The sequence below is a fragment of the Salminus brasiliensis genome, chromosome 4 (genome assembly GCF_030463535.1).
Source record: "Salminus brasiliensis chromosome 4, fSalBra1.hap2, whole genome shotgun sequence".
NCBI classification, from domain to species: domain Eukaryota; kingdom Metazoa; phylum Chordata; class Actinopteri; order Characiformes; family Bryconidae; genus Salminus; species Salminus brasiliensis.
Window position 1 is genome coordinate 38,005,573 of NC_132881.1, and position 22,691 is coordinate 38,028,263.

The window sequence follows — 22,691 nt, forward strand, 5'->3', positions numbered from 1 at the left end:
CCTCCCCCCCTCCCCAGAATACATTTTCACATGTTTTACATGAATTAGTTTTGATTGACTAACTACATGTTTCGATGCAGGATGACCTTATGACCTTTTCATCAGATCAGAGGTCAACAGTAAATCAAACTGCCCAGCACTGCCCAGGGTTGTAGATTGATGCCTTGACACCATCATTGCCACTCAAAGTGACTGAATGTTCACAAAGTTGCAGTGTCTTAACCAAAACCTGTTTGTTCAGGCCAGGACTATTTCTGCAGCTGCTGCTGCAGTACAGAGCAAATTGCAGGAGTCGTGTAGGTCCATTTTAGAAGATCATGAGATGAAGGAGAGGAATAACCAGTCCAGCTGCTTCCCCATGTGACAAACAACAATATGTGGCACTGTCTGAAAACTGCAGCTTGATGGATAGATTTACATTACTCAAAATGGGGGTAAAAAATTATTATTTAGAAGATTACTAAAAATGATCCAAACAGAATACCTTTCCTTATTTGACTTTCCTTGAGTGAATTACATTTCTGCACATTTTCATTTACACCTTCAAAGAACTCACGACAAGTCTCTAGGAGACCTTTCTGCTAGTCTTTGAGCAGTGCAGTCGAGGCTGCAGTTCTCATTTGTATCATGAATCTTTGCTTAAGGATTTGCTGAATGTCATATTGGCTGTATCTGAGTGGCAAGATGAGCTAATGGGAGTAAATGGGACTGAAACACACAAGTGGACCCAGCTGGGTGTTATGGTTTGTGTGAAATAAAGGCACAAGAAAATGATCTCTGGGCAAGTGGCCCATTTTCCCATCATCCCACAGAGCCTGTCCATATGCTGCATGCAACCCACTCAGCAAAACCGTGCCCTTTGCCCACGGAACACACACAAACCCACGCAGCTAACGGATCCCTTAGTTAATTTAGCTGCTGGGAAAAGGATTTGGTATTGAATGATTGCCGTTACAGAGTACAGTTTTTTTGCAGTCTATTAAACTTCAGGTATTATTATTGTGTAATTACACACATGCAGTTGGATCACAATGGGGATGCACACTACAGCCAGGCAAGAAGACCCCTAACGTTGCATCTACCTACTTATGTAACATGAGTAAAACTGTCAAGGTCAAGGTCTCCCAAATGGCAATAGTCTCCCAAATGGCATTAATGTAATGTAAATGGTATCATGTCAATATGATTATTATTTATTAGTTATTAGATTAGATCATTTGTACATGCACATACTGGATTTGAAATGCAAGCCTTACTGGTGGGCTAAAGGGCAGAATATCAGCTATTAATATGCTCCAACTGCCTGGCCTGCTAAGCTGCAGCAGAGCTGCTTTGGCAATTGGAACAAAATCCTGGGATGGATTTTTACTTTCTGGACCTTTTTCTCTACATGCATGCTGTAATATGGTAAGTGATGGCCTTTAAGCAACATTATATAACAATTTTACCTAAACAGAGCCATTTTAAAATCATTGTGATTATCCACTCGACTTGTAATTGTGAGACTAGTGTCTCTTTCATTGCCACTCTAAGATTGGCACGCTGCTGACTTCACTTTAGACCTGTGGTGAAGCGAGTAGGAAGCCACTGTATCTCTCAGCTTGTCCAGAAATGCATGTGCTTTAGCGATGGCTTAATGCATGGATTACCATTCCTGACTGTATGGAGAGCCCATCAGCAAGAAATACCAATTCTCCACAGTGCTGCTTTAAGTGGTCCCTTTTGACCGACATGGTGGAAGGTAATATGACTATTCAATTCCACTGCCAGTTATACATGCTCGTACCACACATGTGACTTGGTATGTTTTAGATCATGAGCATGGGTTTCTTTCAAAACTTACCTCTTTCCCTCACTCTAGTGGATTCACATGAATCTAATCTGTCCGTAAAGTTTTGTTTAAAATGATACAGTCTCTTTAATGTTAGGTGAGCATGCTAGCTGTAGCTTCTGCACTTATGTCTTATGTGGGTTGTTTTTTTGTCACCGCTCCACAGTCACAGAAGATTTGGAAAGGTTTAAAACACTGAATACTTCTGTTGTGTATTTTGTTCTGATTTTCAGTCTACAGCTTTCCCAACCTTGACACTGCTGTCACCCTCAAGCACAAAGACAGAAACAGCAGTAATGTAAATGCCACAATGTACAATCAACTTAATTTACTCATGTTCTCCTAAAATAGGGCAACGATTTATATAAAAAGCCCTGTGATTGATTTATATATGGGTCACCTAATACACACACAACCCCCCAAACTAAAGCTGACATTGTGCATTTCAGCCTCATTTCAAGTGATTATTCCCTTTCAGACCCATTGTGCAGACTGAAAGGCTAAAACACCACACACTATTTAACTGCTCACAGATTGCACTTTATAATGACTGCAGAACTCATTTTATTGCATTGGTTGACGTCACTAAAAGATAAGATTGTTTAGTGTGTGAAAAGGCAGTGTTAACATGTACCACAATTGTGACTGTCTCCATCTAGTGGCAAGGTTGAAATGTAAAATGTGCAATCTCTAAAATGAGCTTTTTTAAAAGCTCTGGAATAATAATGAATGAATGAATGAATGAACTGAACTGAATCACTGAATGAATGACCTAAAATTAGGTTTTGTGGACTACACACAAAGCCAACTGCCAAAGTCCATCTACTACAGGGTTAACCCTTTCTAATCTTTAGGTGCACCACTTGCTGACAGAGACAGTGAGCATGCACGGCTTGTAGAATCACTATAGAATAGCAATAGCCGGAGAATGAGTCTAAGGGTGCGTCCCAGTTGCGCACTGCACACAAATACTGTAAGGTATGTAAGCACTATATACCAATCTTAAGTGTAAGTAAGGCAGTGATGAAGTGTCACACCTGACACCTCTGTCACACCTGACACCTGAGGCTTATTAAGTAGTTTAATCAAGCATTTGTTTATGGGGCAGATAAACACTCCCAGCCAACGTTCTAATGTGGGGCCCACATGGGTGGAAAGTAGGCTAGGTGGGTTCCAGGTGGGCATGGGCTATGAGTGGGTTTGTACTTGCGTTTTTTTACAGGAACCCAGTTGGGTTTACCAAACTGGCCCCGTCTTTTAGCCCGCCTTAATCTCACATGGTCCCATCTAGGCCTAATTGCAGTGGACAAACCAGACGTGTCAGGACAAAACATTCTGGTTCCCAATTGGCCTACTCATACAGGCCCCACATGAGCATGTTACCTGGGTTGTTCTCTGGAATAATGGAGCTTCCATCCAGTTTTTTTGGGATGAGGTGGAGTGGCATTTGTGAGAAAAGCTTATCATCATTCATTTGGGTATATCAGTGGCTGAATGCAATTATATGCTAATAGCAATGTCCCAACCACTTGTGTAAAGCCTTCCTAGAAGCAAAGTGAGGACAATGTCTCTAATTATACGCTTGAATGCAGAAAAAAAAAACAATTAATGAGCAGGTTTCTACAAAAAAACCTTTCCAAAATGAGATGGTTTTTGAGCTCCTGGCAAAATGTAACTCGCCTACTCATTCGTCTTAACGAGACCTTAAATGTGTAAAGAAAAGCAGCACCCTAGTTCAGCTGTTCTCTACTTTTATTGCCAGAAACGGGCTGTTCTGGTAAACCACACACTTTTCAACACCAGAAATAGTCAATTTAAAACCCAACACTCATGATCAAGAACAGACAGAGATTGTGCTATTACAGTTATCTAGCTGTGAAGTGCTTGATAAAGTCGCTGTGATGAATTGCTGTTGAGACAGGTGGAGATGCAGCAGGTCAGCAGCACCACATAAAGGCTGTCCTATTGCCAGTCCTTGTGCTTCCTTTCAGTCGCAGTTCATATCGATTCTGTTTTATCAGATAGCCTTGCTCCACTCAGCTCCAGCTGCTTCATTTTGCTTTTTTTTAGGCTGCACTGTACAGTGGTACATGTTTCCATCTTATCAGCTGTTATAGAATTTTCCTTGTCAAGAATTGAGAAAGCATTAGTCACAGAGTTGTCTCAGTTTAGACAGACATACAGAGAATTGCATAAACCCATAGCACAGTCACACCACCTGCTACGCATCAATGATTGCTATTTTGATCTATATATTTTCACATATTAAACTAGAGGATCTCAAGCTTAGCTCTTGATATGTTTCTTGCTATTGCTAATAAGTTACATATATATTTTTGTGCTCATGTTTAGCTAGTAAAATGATCAACATGATCAAAGAATCTGCATCAAAAAACCACTCAGTCAGACACTAGTAAGGCCAGCTATGATAGAAATATCATATACAGTAATTAGAGAGTAAGTATTGCAAATTGAGACGCATTTCCTTTTCTCAGGCAAGAACTGTAATCACATTCCACATTGCAGGGAAATGCAGGGATGTGTGAGTTCATGTGCTTCGCTGAATGAGGAGTATAGAAGAGTATTATAACTTGTATTTTTTGTTTTGTGAACCTATGTACATCAATTTAACACTCACTCTAAAAAAAAAAATACTAGTATATATTAATTGCCAATACCAAAAAAATAGCGCACACAATTCCATACAGCTGCTTCGCTAAACCTAAGGCGCATATAACTGAAGACAGAACAGTTTGTATCCATGTATTTATATTTATGGCAATGCACACCAACTATCTTGTAAATTGCTTGTAAATTTCCTCCTGACAGTGTTCCTGAAAACAAGGTAATCATGGACTTTACACAGCCTGCAGCTTGCCCTCATACAGAATCTGCTAACCTCGTTGAGATGCACCCTTAGTGTCAATCCTCAAAGTGGTCACAGGTCAGCTGACACGGAATGAGCCATGGAATGATGCTTCATTCATCGGACAATCAGGTTCCTCTTCCGAAACGACACCACCCTGATTCCTACTGAGCTCACTGCTGGGCACGAAGTAAGTTCTGATTGCTTTGGTCTGATAGAATGGAGGACTGGATCGGTTAGTAGTGTATGAAAGGAACGTGCTGTGTAGTCCTATGGACCAGTTGTTCTAGCTGCTTTCAGACAGCACAGCCATCACGGTGTCTGCCTGGGAGGCCAGCTTGGTGCTGGTGTGAGTGGAGAGCTTGGACAAGGTGTCCTTAAGGTTCAGTGCCTCCATCTGCTCCTTCATCATGCCTAAGATAGATAGATAGAGAGAGAGAGAGAGAGAGAGAGAGAGAGAGAGAGAGAATTAGAGACAGTTCCCATTAGACTGAATGGGATTTTAATTATGGTGTAAGTCATAGTTTGCGTGGACCTACATTCACAATGTAGATCCTTATTTTTTTCTTTGGGTGATGTTTGCTTTTATATATGTGTGGTAACACTTTACTGAAGGGCAGCATTCATAAGACCTTTTAGCAAAATGAGAAGTGACATGCATGTACAGGAAAATGTCTGAAGGCTAATTCCAACAAGAGTCAATTGTCCTAATGACTACATTCAATTGTCATGTCATTTCACCTCAGAAAACAACTAAGCATGCTGCCTAAAAGGTAACCCAGGAACAGAAGCGGGCCTAGGACCAGAAGGCTGTTGGACTGGCAGGACGGTGAGTGGGTGGGGTGAAGAAGGGAGTGAAGGAACAGTTTTTTCTCCTTTCTTGACATTCATGGCTGAGGAGCCCTTAATTGAGGTACCAAGCATTTAATTGCTCCCTGGGTGCTGAGGTTGCTGCCCACCAGTCCGTGTGCTTATCCTAGTCAATTGTGTGTGTTCACTGCCTCAGATGTGGAGGTTCAGTCCTGTTGTACTGCTGTGCAATGGCTAAGGATAATCTTAACTCATTAGACAATTAAATATGTACTATTGACATGCAAAAACCTTTTTGACTCTGAATTCTGGCAGTTGTTTCTTAGATTGTCTCAAAATTCCATGATGAATGGACCAGTAGAAATGCTCCAAAATGACTTTTCACATGGACTGTCATTGAAAGAAGTTGATTTTCCCTTTTTTCATCACACCTAAACAAAAATCCAAACAAATGGGATCCCTTTATGAATGCTGGGGGGAATGTGGGACAGGACAACATATATTTGGTTATGCTCTTCCATTCAGTCTTATTGGGAGAAGGTAGGACAAGTAATTCTGACTGGCTTTTGACTCTTCCTTCACTTCTCTGGGCCTTAATACATTAAAAGATTTAAATATATGAGATGCCTACTTGTTAAAGGTACTTTTAGCAATGAGAACAAAGCAATTACAAAATGTTGGCTGAAAAGAATCTTCCAACTATACATAGTTCTTCATAATGATGGTTAATTACTTGCACTGAATTGAAATGATGACCTTTACTTTGAGATTACAGAAGGAGCGAGGTAGGAAGTGCTGGAGGAGGTGGTACCCTATTTGTCTTCAAATGGAGAAAATTGAACTTGCACTGTGTGTATGGAAAAGTGAGTGTTGTCTCCTCCCTTTTTTTCCCTTACCTAACTGTAAGCATGACTGTATACTTGGAGGTGTGTAGAATTATGTACATGTACTGCTGCCTCTATAGAAAACTCATTTTCCTGTATAGACGTCATTTTACAGATTTAAGGTTTTTGCATGACAGTGATATTATGTAGGTGTAATGCAGGATTATGGATGCTGCCCTCAGGTCAAGTGTAGTTGTATCAATTAATATATGTTTTGTAGCTAAAGACTAATTTGCATATTCTGGACAATTGAGTAAATCAGTCAGTCCATCTGTGTACCTGTCTATCTAATACTTTACATATACAGAGATATTGTATTTATCTTGTAAAAAGATAAAGTCTGCAAGCAAGCTATTAGAGCTAATAGAAAGGTCTTTAAAAGCTAGGTCAAACTGCAGCTTTATTAGTTCTGTTTCTGAAACAGGATTTATGAACAAATGTTTCACCAAATGTCAAGCCGTGTTGGACAAATGCCTGAGCTACTGCTTTAGCCCAGGGCTGTTATGATAAATTGCTAAACTTCAAGAGGTGTTTCAAGAGCAGATTTGTACTTTACTGTGACAGTATCTGCTGAGTGCACGCAGTGCACGTAGGTGTAGCTGAACTGTGGTGCATTGAGTTCAAACAAAAATGTCTAATGAGCTCCTTCCTTTTCAGCACTTTTTCATGTGAGAATGTGAGAAGGGAGCTAAGTGCCCTTTAACAACCAGGTCACTTGTTAATATCCCTAAGTCTCTTAATCCTGCTCAAATATTTCCTTATTTGTTACTTGCTGTTATTTGCTGTTCAGTTTCTTGTTTTGTATTGTGACGTGTGAAGTGAGTGCTACTGACGGGAGTTGGCCAGGCTGCAGATGAGGCCTAATGTGCTAAATTTGACCTCCACTGCCCCTACAGGATCATCCAGCATCTTCTGCAGGGTGGGTAACAGATCAGCGTTCTGGAATGGCTCTTGCACCACCTCTGGGTAAGAGAGACATGAGAGAGAATGAGTAAGAAAAAAAGTCACTGACAACAATTGAAACCAAACCCACTTGTAAATAAATAAAAACTGACAGTTCTCATATGAAATGCCATAAACAATGCAGGGCTTGCATTTTAACTTTACCATGGGAGGGAGAAGGCTAGTATGAGCTTCCCTTACTTTATATGAATAAAGCCAAACTGCTGCTAATGCAACTGATTGGCTGTTTTTTTTTTTTGTTTTTTAATTAGCTCTATTTATTTAACCTCACACATACCCATACCATTGCTTATTATTTGGCTAAATATGATCGGCTGTCCAATGCAATTTGTTATTAACGTTTAAAATTATTTAATAAATGTATTGTTCAGTGGCGTGGCCAAGGGGGTGCAAAGATGTGATGAAAGGTCATGCCAGACCACTAGGGATGCTAACAGTCTGCTGACAGTTTATCAATGCTTTATTTTATTAAGCTGTATTAATAACACCAGCTAGATGTTCCTTCTCCAGCATGCGCTTTTACTTGGTGTGCTGTGATTAGAGTGGACTAGTAGAAGGTTTCATAATTCAATGTTGGTATCATGTCGTTGGTATTTTGGCCAGTTTGTGGTTTAGTCAACAGAACAGATGTTGACTACAGCAGTGACATTAGTACACATGTTTTTTGACATTATACTGGTTTTATGCATTTTAACTAGATTCACAGGGACCACGACCACCTATAGCCCCAGGGCCCAAAAGCAAGTTAAAGCACCTATGGCACTGAGTGATGCCGGGTGATGGGCCATCCTACCCACCCAAAGAGTAAGGCCAATTATGTGGCATCACTAGGGATTAAACCTTCGATCTGCCAATGATCCACTCAGGGGCCCCATACACTCAACAGATCACTGCTGTAAACATAAAACACGCCCCAACAGCTGACTCCCCTCCCAAACAAGCCTCCTGTTTTTTGGATGAACCTGGCAACCCCACTGATAGTGTTCCCCTATTGTATAGAACAAAGAAGCACTGGTACCATGAGCAAAATAAAAATAGTGTTTAGATGTACTCATTCTATTCAGCTTCAAACCAAGCTATTAAAGTTTACCAATGATTTATAATAATTGAAAATGTGAACCTACCGATGTCTATTGCGGAGGCAATGGCTAGAGCCACCAGAGCTTCATTCTGCATAATGACGTGTTCGCTGGTTGCCATAGCGATGAGGTGTTGGACCCCGTCTGCCTTGATGACAGAGTGGATGACTTCCTGTCAGGAGGAGAGAGGAGCACACTTCAGAGATACTGGAGCAGTCAGCTGTGGTAGAGGGGATTGTAATCGACCTCTGAGAACCTTGTTCATGAGAGGTTTTTGATAACGGCTTATCTTTGAATAAGTTGAAGGGCATCTTAAAATATCATGAAGATTGGTGCTTGTTGATTTATTAACTAATGCACAGTGTTTATATTTATATATTTAATTATAAGCTATTGAAACACATCACCAACACAACTAATTCACTTTTTATGACCATTCTTCAACCTCACTTTATCCCTTTTAATTAAACAGGTTAACAGGTTTGTGGCTGTGGCTTTAAGACTGTCCCTATACCTCATTCCCCAAACAGGCAGATGTCAACATGTAGCTTTGTGTGACATCATCATTTACTATACATTAAATGTACAGTTAAAAGCACGTACATGCTGTGCATGAACATCATGTTGCTGTGCACCTCTCACTTTATGAACAGTTCTCATTGACAATGATAGGCTGATTGTCACAATGTGTTGTTATTCACATTGTGACTTTGCACACTGGTGTGTTTATTGTTTGTATATCTCAGATTATGTTGTCTAATATATTTGGACATAGAGGAATGTTATATACATAGGACTCTCTTGTTTCTTTATGTTTAGTATATAATTAGTGTTGTGTGCTCAGTGCTTTCAGCTGCTGTAAAGTGATTACCGAAAACCTCACCTCACAAAGCAATTCTATGCATGAATGTCCTGACATGTTTGACATGTTGTGCAAATGACAAATAAACATTGGCTTGACATTGGCTTGACTTTAAAAATTCTAACTATAGACAAAGGCTCTGTAAGGCTGTAAAACCTGTGGTAATTCAGAAATGAATCTGATATTTTGACAGAATTCTTGGCAGACAATAATACAATAATCATTAGACTAAATTTAACTTCTTGCAAAGCTTTTATATGTGTGTGTGTGTGTGTGTTACTCACTGGGGAGCGACTGTGTCTAATAAGCGCTGCTAAAAGCCGATTTGCCTCTCCTCTGACTCCAGCGTGATCTTTTGCTTCACACCACTCTGTAACCCGTGCCAGTAGCACCTCATCCTTCCCCATCACTGTAGCAGCCTCCTCTGACAAACACACACACATACACACACATATCAATGCACAGAAAACATACACATGGGCATTAGGAGTAATCAATGTTTTTAAGATTTTTTTCACCCCCCCTTTTTGAAAACTGCAACAGTCACATGAGTGTAACCAGTAATTTACAAGTCAGAGAGGCTGTTTGTGCAGGGGTTATTCTATTGTGTGGTGCTGTGTGCTCCTTGAAAGCAGCTGTAAGCTTAGGAAGGTAATAATATAGGCAGAGGAAAGACCATGTGTGGAAGTGGGAGCACATTAACAGCATAACATATAGCATTTAATGCCGGCTTCATCTCCTGTAAAATAATCATTTGCCTCTGGATTCAAGCTAGTTCACATGAGCTTATGAATATGCATGAGAGTATGTTCTAACGAGTCTACAGAAATGAAATGAAATGATCAGTCAGATCTAGAACTAGCCCACAAAAGCATGCAGTACATTAGACAATACAGAGTCTGGTATTCTCTTTTCTCTCTGTATGCTGACCTTGTCCATCCACCATCATGCGCAGGGTCCCCAGCAGTTTGAACTGGACAGGGGGCATGTCGGAGCGCAGCAGCGTCCTGATTCTCTCATTCACCCCATCCTCCAGCATGCGCACTTTATTTGATGCTGGAATGGGCAGGAGAATGAACACGTCTGTAAGCTTCTGGCAACAGTTCAGGCTAACATTGGGTTGTTGACAGTCTGGACATTGAACATGAATGGCTGCCAGAAGATCTTCAGCCCTAAACAGAGCTGGACTAATAATACTGCAGTGCAGTAACATTTAGTATGGCATATAACCTCTGGGTCTGGAATAGCACTGCTGTGATGTTAAAGAAATACTCCAGCAGCCCTTTTCAGCCTAATTTATATGGTATATTACTATGGACAATAATATAGACTTTCATGCACTTTTAGAAAATCTTAGAAAAAAGTGTACACGTAACTAGGTGTCAAGAGGTAGGAATCTGTGCAGTGCTGTGGGTGGCATGGATTGTCTCACACTGACACTAGAAAACGTTAGGAAAAGGAAATATAAAACAACCTGTGTATCTACTGTGGATACAACAGCTTATGAAAGATATTCTCTCGTGTCTTTCTCGTCATAAAGACTGTATTGTTAGATTGTAATGGCTGTTAAACATTTATATTATACAGACATGCATTTCAAATGATTATTCACATAATTCTGCAGTTGTCCAATTGAGTTTTCTGCTCTTGTACTAAATACAGGAAAAATGCATTAAAATGAATGTCCATCGTAATGCTGAAAAGAATGAAAAAATGTCTCCGGTTTTAATCAACTCTTCAAGAATAGTGTTTTTTACAGTAAGTTTAATAGTTAACCATAATTTCAAACATGTTTGGTGCAGTTCTAAATATGTCCAGTAGGTGGACATACACTATATGGACAAAAGTCTATCCTGCTTTTGTTGAAGTAACTGTCTCTACTGTCCAGGGAACACCTTCTACTAGATTTTGGAGCACTGCAGTGAGGATTTCAATGTCTCCCCAGCTCATCCCAAAAGTACTGGATGGAGCACAATCAGATCACCATCTGGAGTAGTGAGGATTTAAGGTCTAAGGACTAAATGTTATATTGAGGTCACTAATGAGCTTTTAAGGTTCGTATACCTGGTATAGCGAGGTTCCTGAGAGCACTCAGGCCTGCATGCTGCACAGACACATCGCCCTCATCCACATGATTCTCCAGCAAATCCAGGATATGAGGAACCACCCCCAGTTCCATCATCTTCACACAGTTACTGTCTGGAAGAGTGAAACAGCAGTAGAGGAAACTCTAATGTGCAGATTTTGTTGGAGATAGAATAAAGGCATCTTGCCAGTGTCAGTTGAAAGCCGTTTTCTCACCATTCCTAGCAAAGTTGGCAATGGCCAGCGCTCCTGACAACTGAAGCTGGGTGTTGGAAGACTGCAGCCAAGACAGAACGTCCTGATACACAGTCCCCGTTCCCTCACCAAAACACTTCTGCATGGACTCATCTAGAACACAGTCAGTCAGCAAGATAAAAAGGAATTTAAATTATTTCTATTATTTTTTATTATTATTTCTCACATATCTCACTGTCATGCAAAAAAACAAAATGGCAATTTAGAAAAGAAGGAAAAAACTTCCTTAACCTTTTAATGGAAATTATTTTGGAGCATTTCTATTGGTCCATTTATCATGACATTTTGACACAATGTAAAGAATAACTGCCAGATTTAAAGAGTGTTACAAAATTTAGATCCACAATGTATATGTGACATTAACATTATGATTTTTTTTCCCTCAGAATTTATCAGTGACTGTAGGCAAAATGAGTTGTTAGTAAGTGTATGTAAGTATTAATGACACCATTTCAGCATTGCACTTACAACATTGCAAGACTGTACAATACAATATAGGCTATTTATTGTTTGGCATATTCCTGGGGCAGCTATGATTCAGCTTGGTTGATATACACTCCTCCATGTAAAATATGGTTTACGCTTCATGTTCATTTAAGTAAGTTCTGCTGTATTAGAAATGTGGGTGATGTAGCGACAACAGCACTTACCTCCCAGCAGCAGCGTCACTATGAGGTTGGAGGCTATTTTTATACTGCAGAGGTCATGAGGATCGGAGTCACCCTGCAATTTGCGAATCATCTCAGAGAGAGCTTCAGGCACACCCGCCTCTACAAACTGGAGTTTCAAAGCATCTAAAGCACACATGCACATATATACACATTTATACAGTACTGTATAAAAGTCCAAATATATTCAGATAATTAGAATGTATTTGCTCAAATAAGGTAATATTAGAAAATAACATTAATGGAAAAGTAATACATTTTATGGTTGTCGATGTGTTTGTATACAATGTTCTCCTCATGGCAGGTCAGTCTCATTTGCAGTTTCATTCAGGTCCTGGTTTGGCTTCATTGAGTTTAAACAAGTGTGGTATTGATGAGAAATCTGACACCAAACATGCCTGATGTCCAAAACTACTATTCTTTTGATTTGTACTGGAGCTATTGGCCAGGTTAATTGTGTAAGCTTATCTGCACTGATTAGCATTGTGCCTTCTGCATGCCTAACTCACCACACTTGTCTCGAAACATCATCAGTGTAAAACATCCAAGATGTTGAGTTTAGATGTATAAAGACAGATGTTGAGTAATTATGTGGTAAAGGTAGATGTTAAGTAATTATGTGGTAAAGGTAGACGTTAAGTAATTATGTGGTAAAGATAGATGTTGAGTTTGGATGTGTAAAGATAGATGTTGAGTTTGAATGTGTAAAGATAGATGTTGAGTAATTATGTGTAAATGTAGATGTTGAGTTTGGATGTGCAAATATAGATGTTGAGTAATTATGTGGTAAAGGTAGATGTTAAGTAATTATGTGGTAAAGGTAGATGTTGAGTTTGGATGTGTAAAGATAGTTGTTGAGTTTGGATGTGTAAAGATAGATGTTGAGTTTGGATGTGTAAAGATAGATGTTGAGTTTGGATGTGTAAAGGTAAATGTTAAGTTTGAATGTGTAAAGATAGATGTTGAGTTAAAATGTTTTAAGGATGATGTTGACCTTGGATGTGTAAAGGTAGACGTTGAGTTGAATAGCTGTGCTGTAAGTGTGTCTTCCTCACCGCTCTCTCCCAGAGAACCCAGCACCTCCAAGATTAGATGGCGGCGCTCTGCATCTGGGGCCCTCCTTAGCTGGGCAGTGAGGACCTCTGCCACACCCACCTCTGCCAAAGCCTCTCTTGCTGCATCTGAACACACACCCACACACAGGTTTGTTATATGTTGATAATGAGGGATATTAGCATTCTCTCTTTTTCAACACACCCAATTAAACTATCCACTGATTTCATGAATTGAACTTTGTATGAAACTGCATACTGTGTACTGTATGCTATATACTGTACCACTGTATCATCTAAACAATCATTATCTAAACAAAACCATATATCTCTAAAACTGAGTTTTTTTAAGAGCAGGGAATTTTTAACCCTTTAACAGGCATTGTAATCATACAGTAGACCTTTTATGATAATAAAAAAACAAAAACCCATCTTCTGCTGCTTGACCTTATTACCTTATTTGAATAGAGTGTGTATACAGATTATGCATTTTATGTGCTTTACTTTCAGACTGGCACTTAAGCATAACAACATAATAAGATATGAGCAAGGAGTACTACTGCTTACTGGAATATTTGTTATATTTGTATATTAATATGTCGCTCTGGTATCTTTGGCACACTGGAGAAAGGATTCTATGTAGTACTGAAATGTAGTACTCTTTATAACAATGTTTGGAGCTACACTCTTAGATATGAAGGTGCTTTAAATGGTCCTTAGAGTGTTACCATAGAAGAATCACTTTTGGTAGAGGTGTGTTTGGTTGGTAACGACCCTTTACATCAAGTGCTTCATGGAAAGAAAAGTGGTTCTTTTGTGGCATTTTAAGCCCATTATTATTTAGTAACATTTAAACGGTTCTTTAAATATATGATATATTAGTTGTCTTGTATTTAAGGAATGAGACCAAGTATAACTATGCAAAATATTACTCAGGAACCTTTGAAATGGTTCTTTCAACTTGCCGTTGTCATGGTTATAAACAGAACCACTGTCTTTACCAAAGAACATTTGATGAATGCCTTTTTGAGGGTGTATAGATTTGGACACAATCAGTACACAAGCAGCGTGTACCGGGCTATTGCAAACAGAGCCGTAATTGTTAAATAGGGGAAACGCTATGGTCACACTCTATATCCCTCTGTAATTTTGAAACCCTTGATGTAGGCCTTTTTTGTACATGAGGAGAATCTAAAATTCTACTAAGGTGAAGATTATAGTTAATCAAATATAAACACTGCGTGAGCATTATGTAGTATGAAGTATGTGAACAGCTGCATGGGATCATGTTGAACAGGAGTAGAAATAGTGTGGCTGTTTTTTTTCTTTTATGATAAAGGAGGCATAGGAGTGCATTTCAACTCTCTTTTTCTCTCTCTTACCCATATCAGCGAGGTTACACAGGGCCAACAGGCAGACGTTGACTAGTGGGTCATTCTCTGGGTACTGGTGCATGATGGTCACCAGCCTGGGGATAACGCCGCTCTTTACCAACTGAGTTTGCTGCACGGCTGAGAGAGCAAGAGAGACAGAAAAAGAGAGGGTGAGAGAGAGAACTATATAAGATGAAATGAGAAGAGGCAAGAAAGCGCAATATTAAAAATACTTGTGTGTGGGAAGGGAGCGATGAGAAGAAAGAGCAAAAGGTGGCGAGAGAAGCAAGAGTCAGTAAATCAAAATCATCGGAATGGAGCAGAGGCAATACAGGAGGGACTGAACACCATTTGCAATTTAAAATTTGTTTGTTTTCCTGCAGTGAATGCTCCCCTTTGTCTTCTCTAGAACAAAAGTCCCTTAGCTGTGGAACAAACACACTCACTGTTGTCGAAGCAGATGCGTCCGATGGCCCGGCCGGTGTGCAGCAGCAGGTCTTGGTCAGAGCTGTTCAGCAGGGGAACCAAAGCAGTCACAAGTCCAGCGTCAATGCACCTCTCCCTCACGGCAGCTACAGAATGGGAGAGCATTTCAATTTAGAATCGTTTAGAGCTCTGTTTCATATTCTGGACACGTCTCAAAACTTCCTAGCTTCCTGACAATTATTTTAAACTTGATAGGTGCACAGAACTAACTAGCACATCAGAAACATTTATACATTTAATCAGCTTCATGACATTAAAAACATTGATTCCAAGCCTTTGCGATGTGGTGCAGATTCAGCAGATGCTGAGTAAAGATGCAGTAATGGATAATGGCAGTTGTTCCTGTTACCTTCTCTGGCCATCTCAGCCACCAGCAGGGCAACCTGTGATGTGAGCAAGCCCTTATTCCTCAGAGTCTGGGCCAGGGTGGGCAGGACTCCACTGGACGCTATTTGCTCTGCAATGCCCTTTTCTGGAGGGAGAGTAAAACACTTGACCATCCAGGCAGTGTGTTCAAAGATGTATATTTATGTGGTGTATGTGTGTGTGTGTGTGTGTGTCTAGCAATTTATTGGACTTGCCAATGTGCACTGAAAATGAAGGTGTTACTATATGGACAAAAGTATTGGGACACCTGCTCATTCATTGTTTCTTTCAAAAGTGTATCCTGCTTAAGTTAGAGTAATTGTTGCTACTGTCCAGAAAAGGCTTTCTACTTTGGAGCATTGCGGTGAGGATTTGATTGCATTTACTGACAAGTGTGTGTGTGTAAACATACGTGAGTGTGTTGTGTGTGCTCCACTTATTTTATATATTATTATTATTTTTATTATTATTATTATTATTATTATTATTATGATCAGGGTTGTGGTGGGTCCAGAGCCTACCCAGAACCACTGGGCGCAAAGCAGGGATACCTGAACAGTGCAGCAAACAACCATTCATATTCACAACTAGGGGTAATTGTGCATGGGTTAATATTCAATTCTATTCTATTCTATTCTATTCTATTATGTATATATGTAAGGCTGACACTGTCACACTGATTATATATGGTCATAAACAGCGACTCTGCAAGGCCTCAGGATTTAGTGTGAGACTACCAGAGACAGAAGAAAAGCTAAAGGCTTTGTAAGGAGCCTTAGGTGCTCAGTGTGTGTGTGTGTGTGTGTGTGTGTGTGTGTGCTGCCAAATTAAATCAATAAGCAACTTCTCTCTAACTTTCCTCTGCTTTCATCTCACAGCGGCACTTTCATCTCTTCAGTTCCTCAACTCTTCTCCTCTCTCTGTGGCACACGCTCTTTATTCTTCAGTGGGATCCGCTCAAATCTGCTCCAGCCCGAGCTGAAGGGGATCTCTCATTACAGCGTGAGAGAAACTCCAAACAGCTGCGGAGGCAGGTCAAGCTGTCAGAGCAGGGCCGTGCTGCCATGGCAACGTCTACGTTGGGTTCTTCCGAGGGAGTCTGTTTCCTTCCATTTTTAGACGCATTTGCCATCTAAAATCACTAAGAATGTGACAGGCAGTAACATCTGCTACACGTTAAGGACTGCTGCTGAAGGAGAATGCGAGGAGAGGAGCATGTTTACAGATGTGTTTCACAGTGGTCCTCTTTCCCTCTGCTTCTCTTTCTCAGTTTCTCTCTCTCTCTCTCTCTCTCTCTCTCTCTCTCTGTCAGATGTATAGGCCGATTACCTATCTCCTTTAACCTCTCTGTCCCAGATCTACTTGAGGAAAGCCAAGCCACCTCTTTGCTTCTTCATTGGATTTGTTAACTCACACTCACACACACATACGTGGTGCACACACACAAGCAGGGCTTCATCAGTTGATGACAGGATTAAAGTATAATGTATGTGTGGCTGTTTACAACCTGTCTGTGACACACACACACACACACACACACTCACACACATCAAGTGTGATCATGCCTTTTTTTTATATAGCCAGACCAATATGACAGCATCATCCAGTATTATTAAGAAGGACTGACAAAGATGCTATGTAAGGAAACCACATTCAGGAATGTGATTCTATATTAAATATTGGGCAATAAAGGAACTCTCGTTCATGTTACTGACTTGCTCTAATATTACTTCTTCAGGATACGTTACATAGTTTTCACATTTATTAATCAGCTTCCTGTGTATTTCTGTTATGTAAGCCAGAGTTTCTGCTGTACGAGAGATTTGACAGTGGAGATCTGACATAATCATGTTTGACAACTGATAAACACATCAGTCAGTGAAGCACTGTTTTACTACTGGTGTCTCTCATTTGGGATCATTTATAAGCCTCATGTATAAGGCACCAGACACACTATAAAATACACCACCCTGACAGGTGTGCGCTGCTTCCTATGTCACAGGAAATTAAAATTAAATTAATTTAATTACATTTTATTAAAACACATTAAAATGTTGTCCCCTTTCTGAGTATCTCCATGCACGGCTAGAGAAGTAGCTAAGCAAAAATGGCACCAGATGCACTAATATTATGCCAAAGCTAAGAGCTAAGCACAGGTTAGCTGCACAGACCAACATTGATCCCCAGCCCCCCAAGGACAAAAGATCTGAGTGGATAAAGTTAATTCCAGCTACAGTTGGCAAAAACCTGTAGACTATGTGTGTGCTAAACACTGCTCTACTTTTCTAACCTGGGTCAGTACAGCACAGGACTGGCAGCTAAATACATACTAAAAGAGGAAAGAATTAATTGTAAATGGCAGAACTGCAGACGAGGGAAATGTAAGTATGTACATAATAATGATGCTAGCAATGTGCTTCTTTGGCCATTTAGCATAATGCCAACCACTGGGGTAATATATTAGATATAATTCTCTACAAAGTTATTGCTGTAACTTGCTGCAGAACGCTGTTAGTTTGTTAGTTGAATGTTATTACAGCTGTGTGGCTTATTGCTGTAATAATAACAAGGCTGATTCTGCTTGTTGGTATTATCAGCATTAGCTTTCTAAGATAATGTAGAGCAGTCTGTTATGGAGGACTCCATAACAGTTTTCACTGAGCTGCTGCCACCAGTTTATACTCTCCCATGGGTCTGTTCTGTTTAAGTTAATACTGAAGGAGTCAGCACCCAAGGCTGTTTCTGAAACTGGAGGTTGCTGACTTGATGGCATGCTGTCCACAATGTCTCACAAGTCAGTGCTTTAGAAGGCAGTGTAGTGCTGAAGGTCAACAGTACATCCTAACAAGGTATCAACAGCTCACTGCTATATATGAGTGTTTATCTGTGTTGTCATTAGATATTAGCATTTTCACCCACTGGATTACTGAAGTTCGATTCAGACATGACTGGGTGTCTTCCTGTGTCAGTATCCTGGCTTACATTTCAGACACAGCCCACAATTCACCACTGTTACCTTACCACCTTACCACCACTGTTAAGCAGGCAAATCTCCATTACCAGGCTAACAGAAAGTAGCAAAAGCTACTTTTAAAGAGAGTTACAAGGTTTCTGTTTCTGGCTGTCCCATGCTCGAAATGTAATGGCCAATGTGATTTAGGGTTTTTTTATTTACAAAATCTACAACCCCCAAAGAAGCTGTCTTTCACAGAGGAGTAAACAACAGGGTAAAACACATCATATAAACCCTGAAATTAAGTGTTGTTGGTTTTATACTCTTCACAGATGACTTTTAAAGATCACACAAACCTATAATAAATTGGGAATAGGACATTAAAACAGCTCCTCGAAACAGTATCAGTACAAGAGAGAGCATTTTCATGCTTGTTGACTACAGAGACTCACTTTTGTCCAGCAGGAGGTTCAGCAGGGTGTCCAAATGAGGCTTCAGCTCTTCCTCTACCAGCTCAGTGCTCACACTGATGGCCTTCAAAGCCTCCGTCAGTGAGTCTGAAAACAATGCAGACAAAGTGGTCAGATTCAAGTGCCTATGGCACCACCCAGGTCAGGTCACTCTCACCATCATTCTTAGAAATAAAGGTTGCTGAATGGTTCTTGGTTTGGACATACAGCTTTAGGAAAACCCATCACTCGGTATAGGACCTTGGTGGTTCTTTTAACTGAAGAGTTCTCTGCATTTTGCCTATTTAACTAAACAAAACACTTAATCCGAAGGGTTCCTCTCACTTGTCACTCTTCACACATGAACTTGAACAGATCCATCCACTAGAATGTTTTTAGGGAACCACGAGTGGTTTTGGGAGCATTTCATTTTGATTATAACACTAACCTCAACATAATCCTATACCTAACACCCTACCATAACAAATGTGATCATCTGTAGATGATCTATAAAGGACCATCAAAATATAGTGTGATCATGGTGCTTGTTCTATAGCTTCACTCCAAAGTAAAGCTACACTATATGGACAAAAGTATTCGGACACTTTTTAATCTTTGAATTCAGGTGTTTCATTCAGTCCTAGCTTTGCAGTCTGCCTTTACAAACATTAGTGACAGAATGGGTGGTTCTAAAGAGCTCACTGAATTCCAGTGTGGTACTGTAATAAGATGCCACCATTGCAATAAGTCAGTTGGTGAAATGTCTTCATCCCAGATATTCCACCATCCACCACATGTTTAGGAACCAAAGCACCTCAGCCACTATTTTGCAAACCATGAGTGATGAGTCTCATAGTGCTGTTATAGCTGCAAAGGGAGGACCAACTCCATTTTAAAGTCAATGGATTTAGAATATCATAAAAGCTTCTATAGGTGTACTGCATAGGTGTCTCAATACTTCTGTCCATATATTGTATTTGGCCTCTTTATTTAAGAGTGTTTATTTTTTGCTATGCATGATCCTGATTGAGATTTTGCCAGGAAAGACTATTGGTTTGCCATTCAAACAGTTCCTTGTGGCAGGTATTTTGAAGAGTAAATCAAGCAGAAATTGTTTTATTACTCTCAATACACTGCACAGCCATCCATCTGAAATATTCAGCTTTTCACTTATCACCAAGACATCACACAATGACACCTTCCTCTGCCTGGGGTGTGAGAATGAAAGGAGATGACAATCAGGCAGAGAGAAAGTGGCTCAGTTTCTGGGTGCATATCATAACAACACCTACTATGGTAACTTTACAGCAGATGGAAGGCGTTTTCTCAGTTTCCATGTATGTGTGTGTGTATGTTAATGGAACTAAGAAGATTAACATTTTATTTCAAGGCATTTTGGACCAGTTCTGTTGGTCTGTCTATTATGAAATTCTCACACAATGTAAATGGCAGCTTGTTATTTTAAACTGTAGGAACACTGGTTTGTATATACTACAGCCATGTTTGCTCATTGCTTTACCATCAAGGCAGAAGCAGCATGTAAGACACACAGAGCCAAGAAGACAGCGAGAGAGAGAGACAGAGAAAGACAGTGAGAGGGTGAGAGAGCGTAATCACCCCGATAATCCCTGGTAAGAAGAGTGAAAATAGAAATACAGAGCAGGAGGGCTATTAGGATACAACTTCAATATCACAGCAGGCTCTTAATACATCAGACCTCCTACGCTAAACATCTTCCCCTTTTCTCAAATCTCAGCCTTTTTTTCCCACTGGCACGAAGATGGACTTAGAGGATGAAAGTAAGTGAGTGACGGAGCCCCCTGAGGATGTCATTAGCCAGGGCAGGCTGGCTCTCAGCATGGCCCACTTTAAACACTCACAGGCTGAAGCTAAACTACCCCCCCCCAAACACACACACACACAAACACACACAGATCCCCCACCACCACGCCCACCTGGGCAGCTATCACAACTGGAATGTGACCTTTTCATGATGAGGCTGAAGGAAAACAAGAGCAGTTTGAGGTGGCTACCTCCGAGCATGCAGATATTCTCTGACGCTACATTTATAAAACACACACACACATATAGCACAATACAGAGACATCAGATCCATGGCCTGAGACAGACCGACATGCTGCTAAGCACATTAACTCAGACTGGAGTGTTGTAAAGGAGGACTGACTGATAGAGCATGTTTAGGTACTCACCCATATCTGCCATGACTCCTGGTAGACTGAGTCTTCCTCAGTGTCTCCCTGTGTTTGTCTGCTTGTCTCTCTCTCTCTCTCTTCTCTTTCTGCAGCTGCGCAGGGAGTGTGTGTGTGTGCGTGAGCGTGTGTGTGTGTATATATAAGAAGAGAGGCAGCTTTCCCTCAGGCAGGACAGCAGACTCCAGCCTCTAGATGCTCTTGAGTCAGCACACCCGCACTGATCCTGTCCACTGATGCGTGTGTGCGCATTCCTCCACACTCTCTCTCTTTTCTCTCACACTCTCTTTTCCGCTGTTTCACGGTGCTATCTTTCAGTGTTTATCCCTACACACTCTTCTCCTCACTTCCTTTTCTCTACACTCTCTTTTTCTATTCTCTCTCTTTGTCTCTGACTTTTCACCTCACTCTCTCCCTGGCCACCGTTTTACTGTGAACCCATTCACCACTTCTTTCCCACACACTCTCTCTCTCTGTGTGTGTCTCCTCTCACTCCTCTTTCTCTTTTCCACTCCCTCCCCCACTCTCTCTCTCTCTCTCTCTCTCTCTCTCTCTCGCTGCTCATAATGCTCTCTAAATCCTAAAGCTGCTCAAAGCTCATCAGTTGACAATTAGCCTGCAGACAACGGCGAGCTGAAACACAACCTTCAGGCACTCAGAAATGATCCTCATCCCTGCATTGTTACAACACACACATGTACACCATGCCCATATCAGCACCAGGGACAGCGGTGGCCCACAGACACTGACTGTGATTCCCACTGGAATCTCAGCAGTAAAGAGGATATACATCTGAGTAGGTGAAAAACAGAGCAAAGTGTTATTGCCTAAAGCAGCTGAATGCATCAATCAGAAGGTGTCCACAAACATTTTATTATTATTAATTTTTATATATATATATATATATATATATATATATATATATATATATATATATATATATATATATATGAATAATGGAAATATGAAAACAGATGGAAATAATAATGGAAATATGGAACTATGGCTACTGTTTGCACTTCTGGTAGATGCTAATTGCATTTCCTTGTGCTCTTGAACTGAGCAGAGCAATGGTAATACATTTGATGCTGTCTACATATCTGTCTATTGATTTCTTCAGCCCAGTGGTTTAATTGGGACTGAAACCATGGTCACGTATAAATAATAAATTAAACTTGTGCATGCTAACCAAGCATCATCCTATTTCAATCAATAGGTTACAAATCCATGTGTTCATTAAAAGAACAGTGTGGCAGCTGTGTATCATGTACTGTAATTATGGTTCTCTTGTCTGCTGTAATTACCACAAACAGACTGGTGTTTCGTGGTAGTGGTGGTAGTGGTACCAATCTGTGTAGCTGGTATAGAGAAACCTCAGGTCTATTTTTATGGCCTGCAGATGGCAGCAGCAGTCATTAGGTTCCATAGAAAAGACATTATAAAACAAAATTAAACATTTCAACAAAAGAGTCTTAATACAAGTTAGAGTGGAGCTGATA

General features: G+C 40.3%; 1 protein-coding gene across 2 annotated transcripts; it reads right to left on the reverse strand.

The window, feature by feature from the left end:
• Positions 1–3,575: 3,575 nt before the first annotated feature.
• On the reverse strand, positions 3,576–21,661 carry LOC140554874 (rap1 GTPase-GDP dissociation stimulator 1). Of its 2 annotated transcripts, XM_072678318.1 has the most exons (14): positions 21,193–21,661; positions 18,986–19,090; positions 15,564–15,686; positions 15,175–15,300; positions 14,738–14,866; positions 13,359–13,484; positions 12,286–12,429; positions 11,597–11,728; positions 11,360–11,494; positions 10,226–10,351; positions 9,580–9,719; positions 8,479–8,605; positions 7,225–7,353; positions 3,576–5,111 (listed from the first exon to the last, which is right to left on the reverse strand). In XM_072678318.1, the coding sequence occupies exons 1-14, from the start codon at positions 21,203–21,205 to the stop codon at positions 4,984–4,986; spliced, it is 1,683 nt and encodes a 560-aa protein (XP_072534419.1). In that variant the 5' UTR covers positions 21,206–21,661; the 3' UTR covers positions 3,576–4,983. The 2 variants fall into 2 exon arrangements, with proteins under 2 accessions (XP_072534419.1, XP_072534420.1); XM_072678319.1 differs by lacking the exon at positions 3,576–5,111 and having other exon boundaries at positions 7,231–7,351.
• Between the last annotated feature and the right edge of the window lie 1,030 nt (positions 21,662–22,691).

What these genes read in the sequence shown, in the direction of transcription:
- LOC140554874 (XM_072678318.1), bottom strand. An exon ending in TGCCAACTTTGCTAGGAATG is followed by an intron (nt 11,495 to 11,596) that starts GTGAGAAAACGG and finishes TCACTCTTCCAG; the next exon opens with ACAGTAACTGTGTGAAGATG. An exon ending in CAGGAACCTCGCTATACCAG is followed by an intron (nt 10,352 to 11,359) that starts GTATACGAACCT and finishes TGCCCATTCCAG; the next exon opens with CATCAAATAAAGTGCGCATG.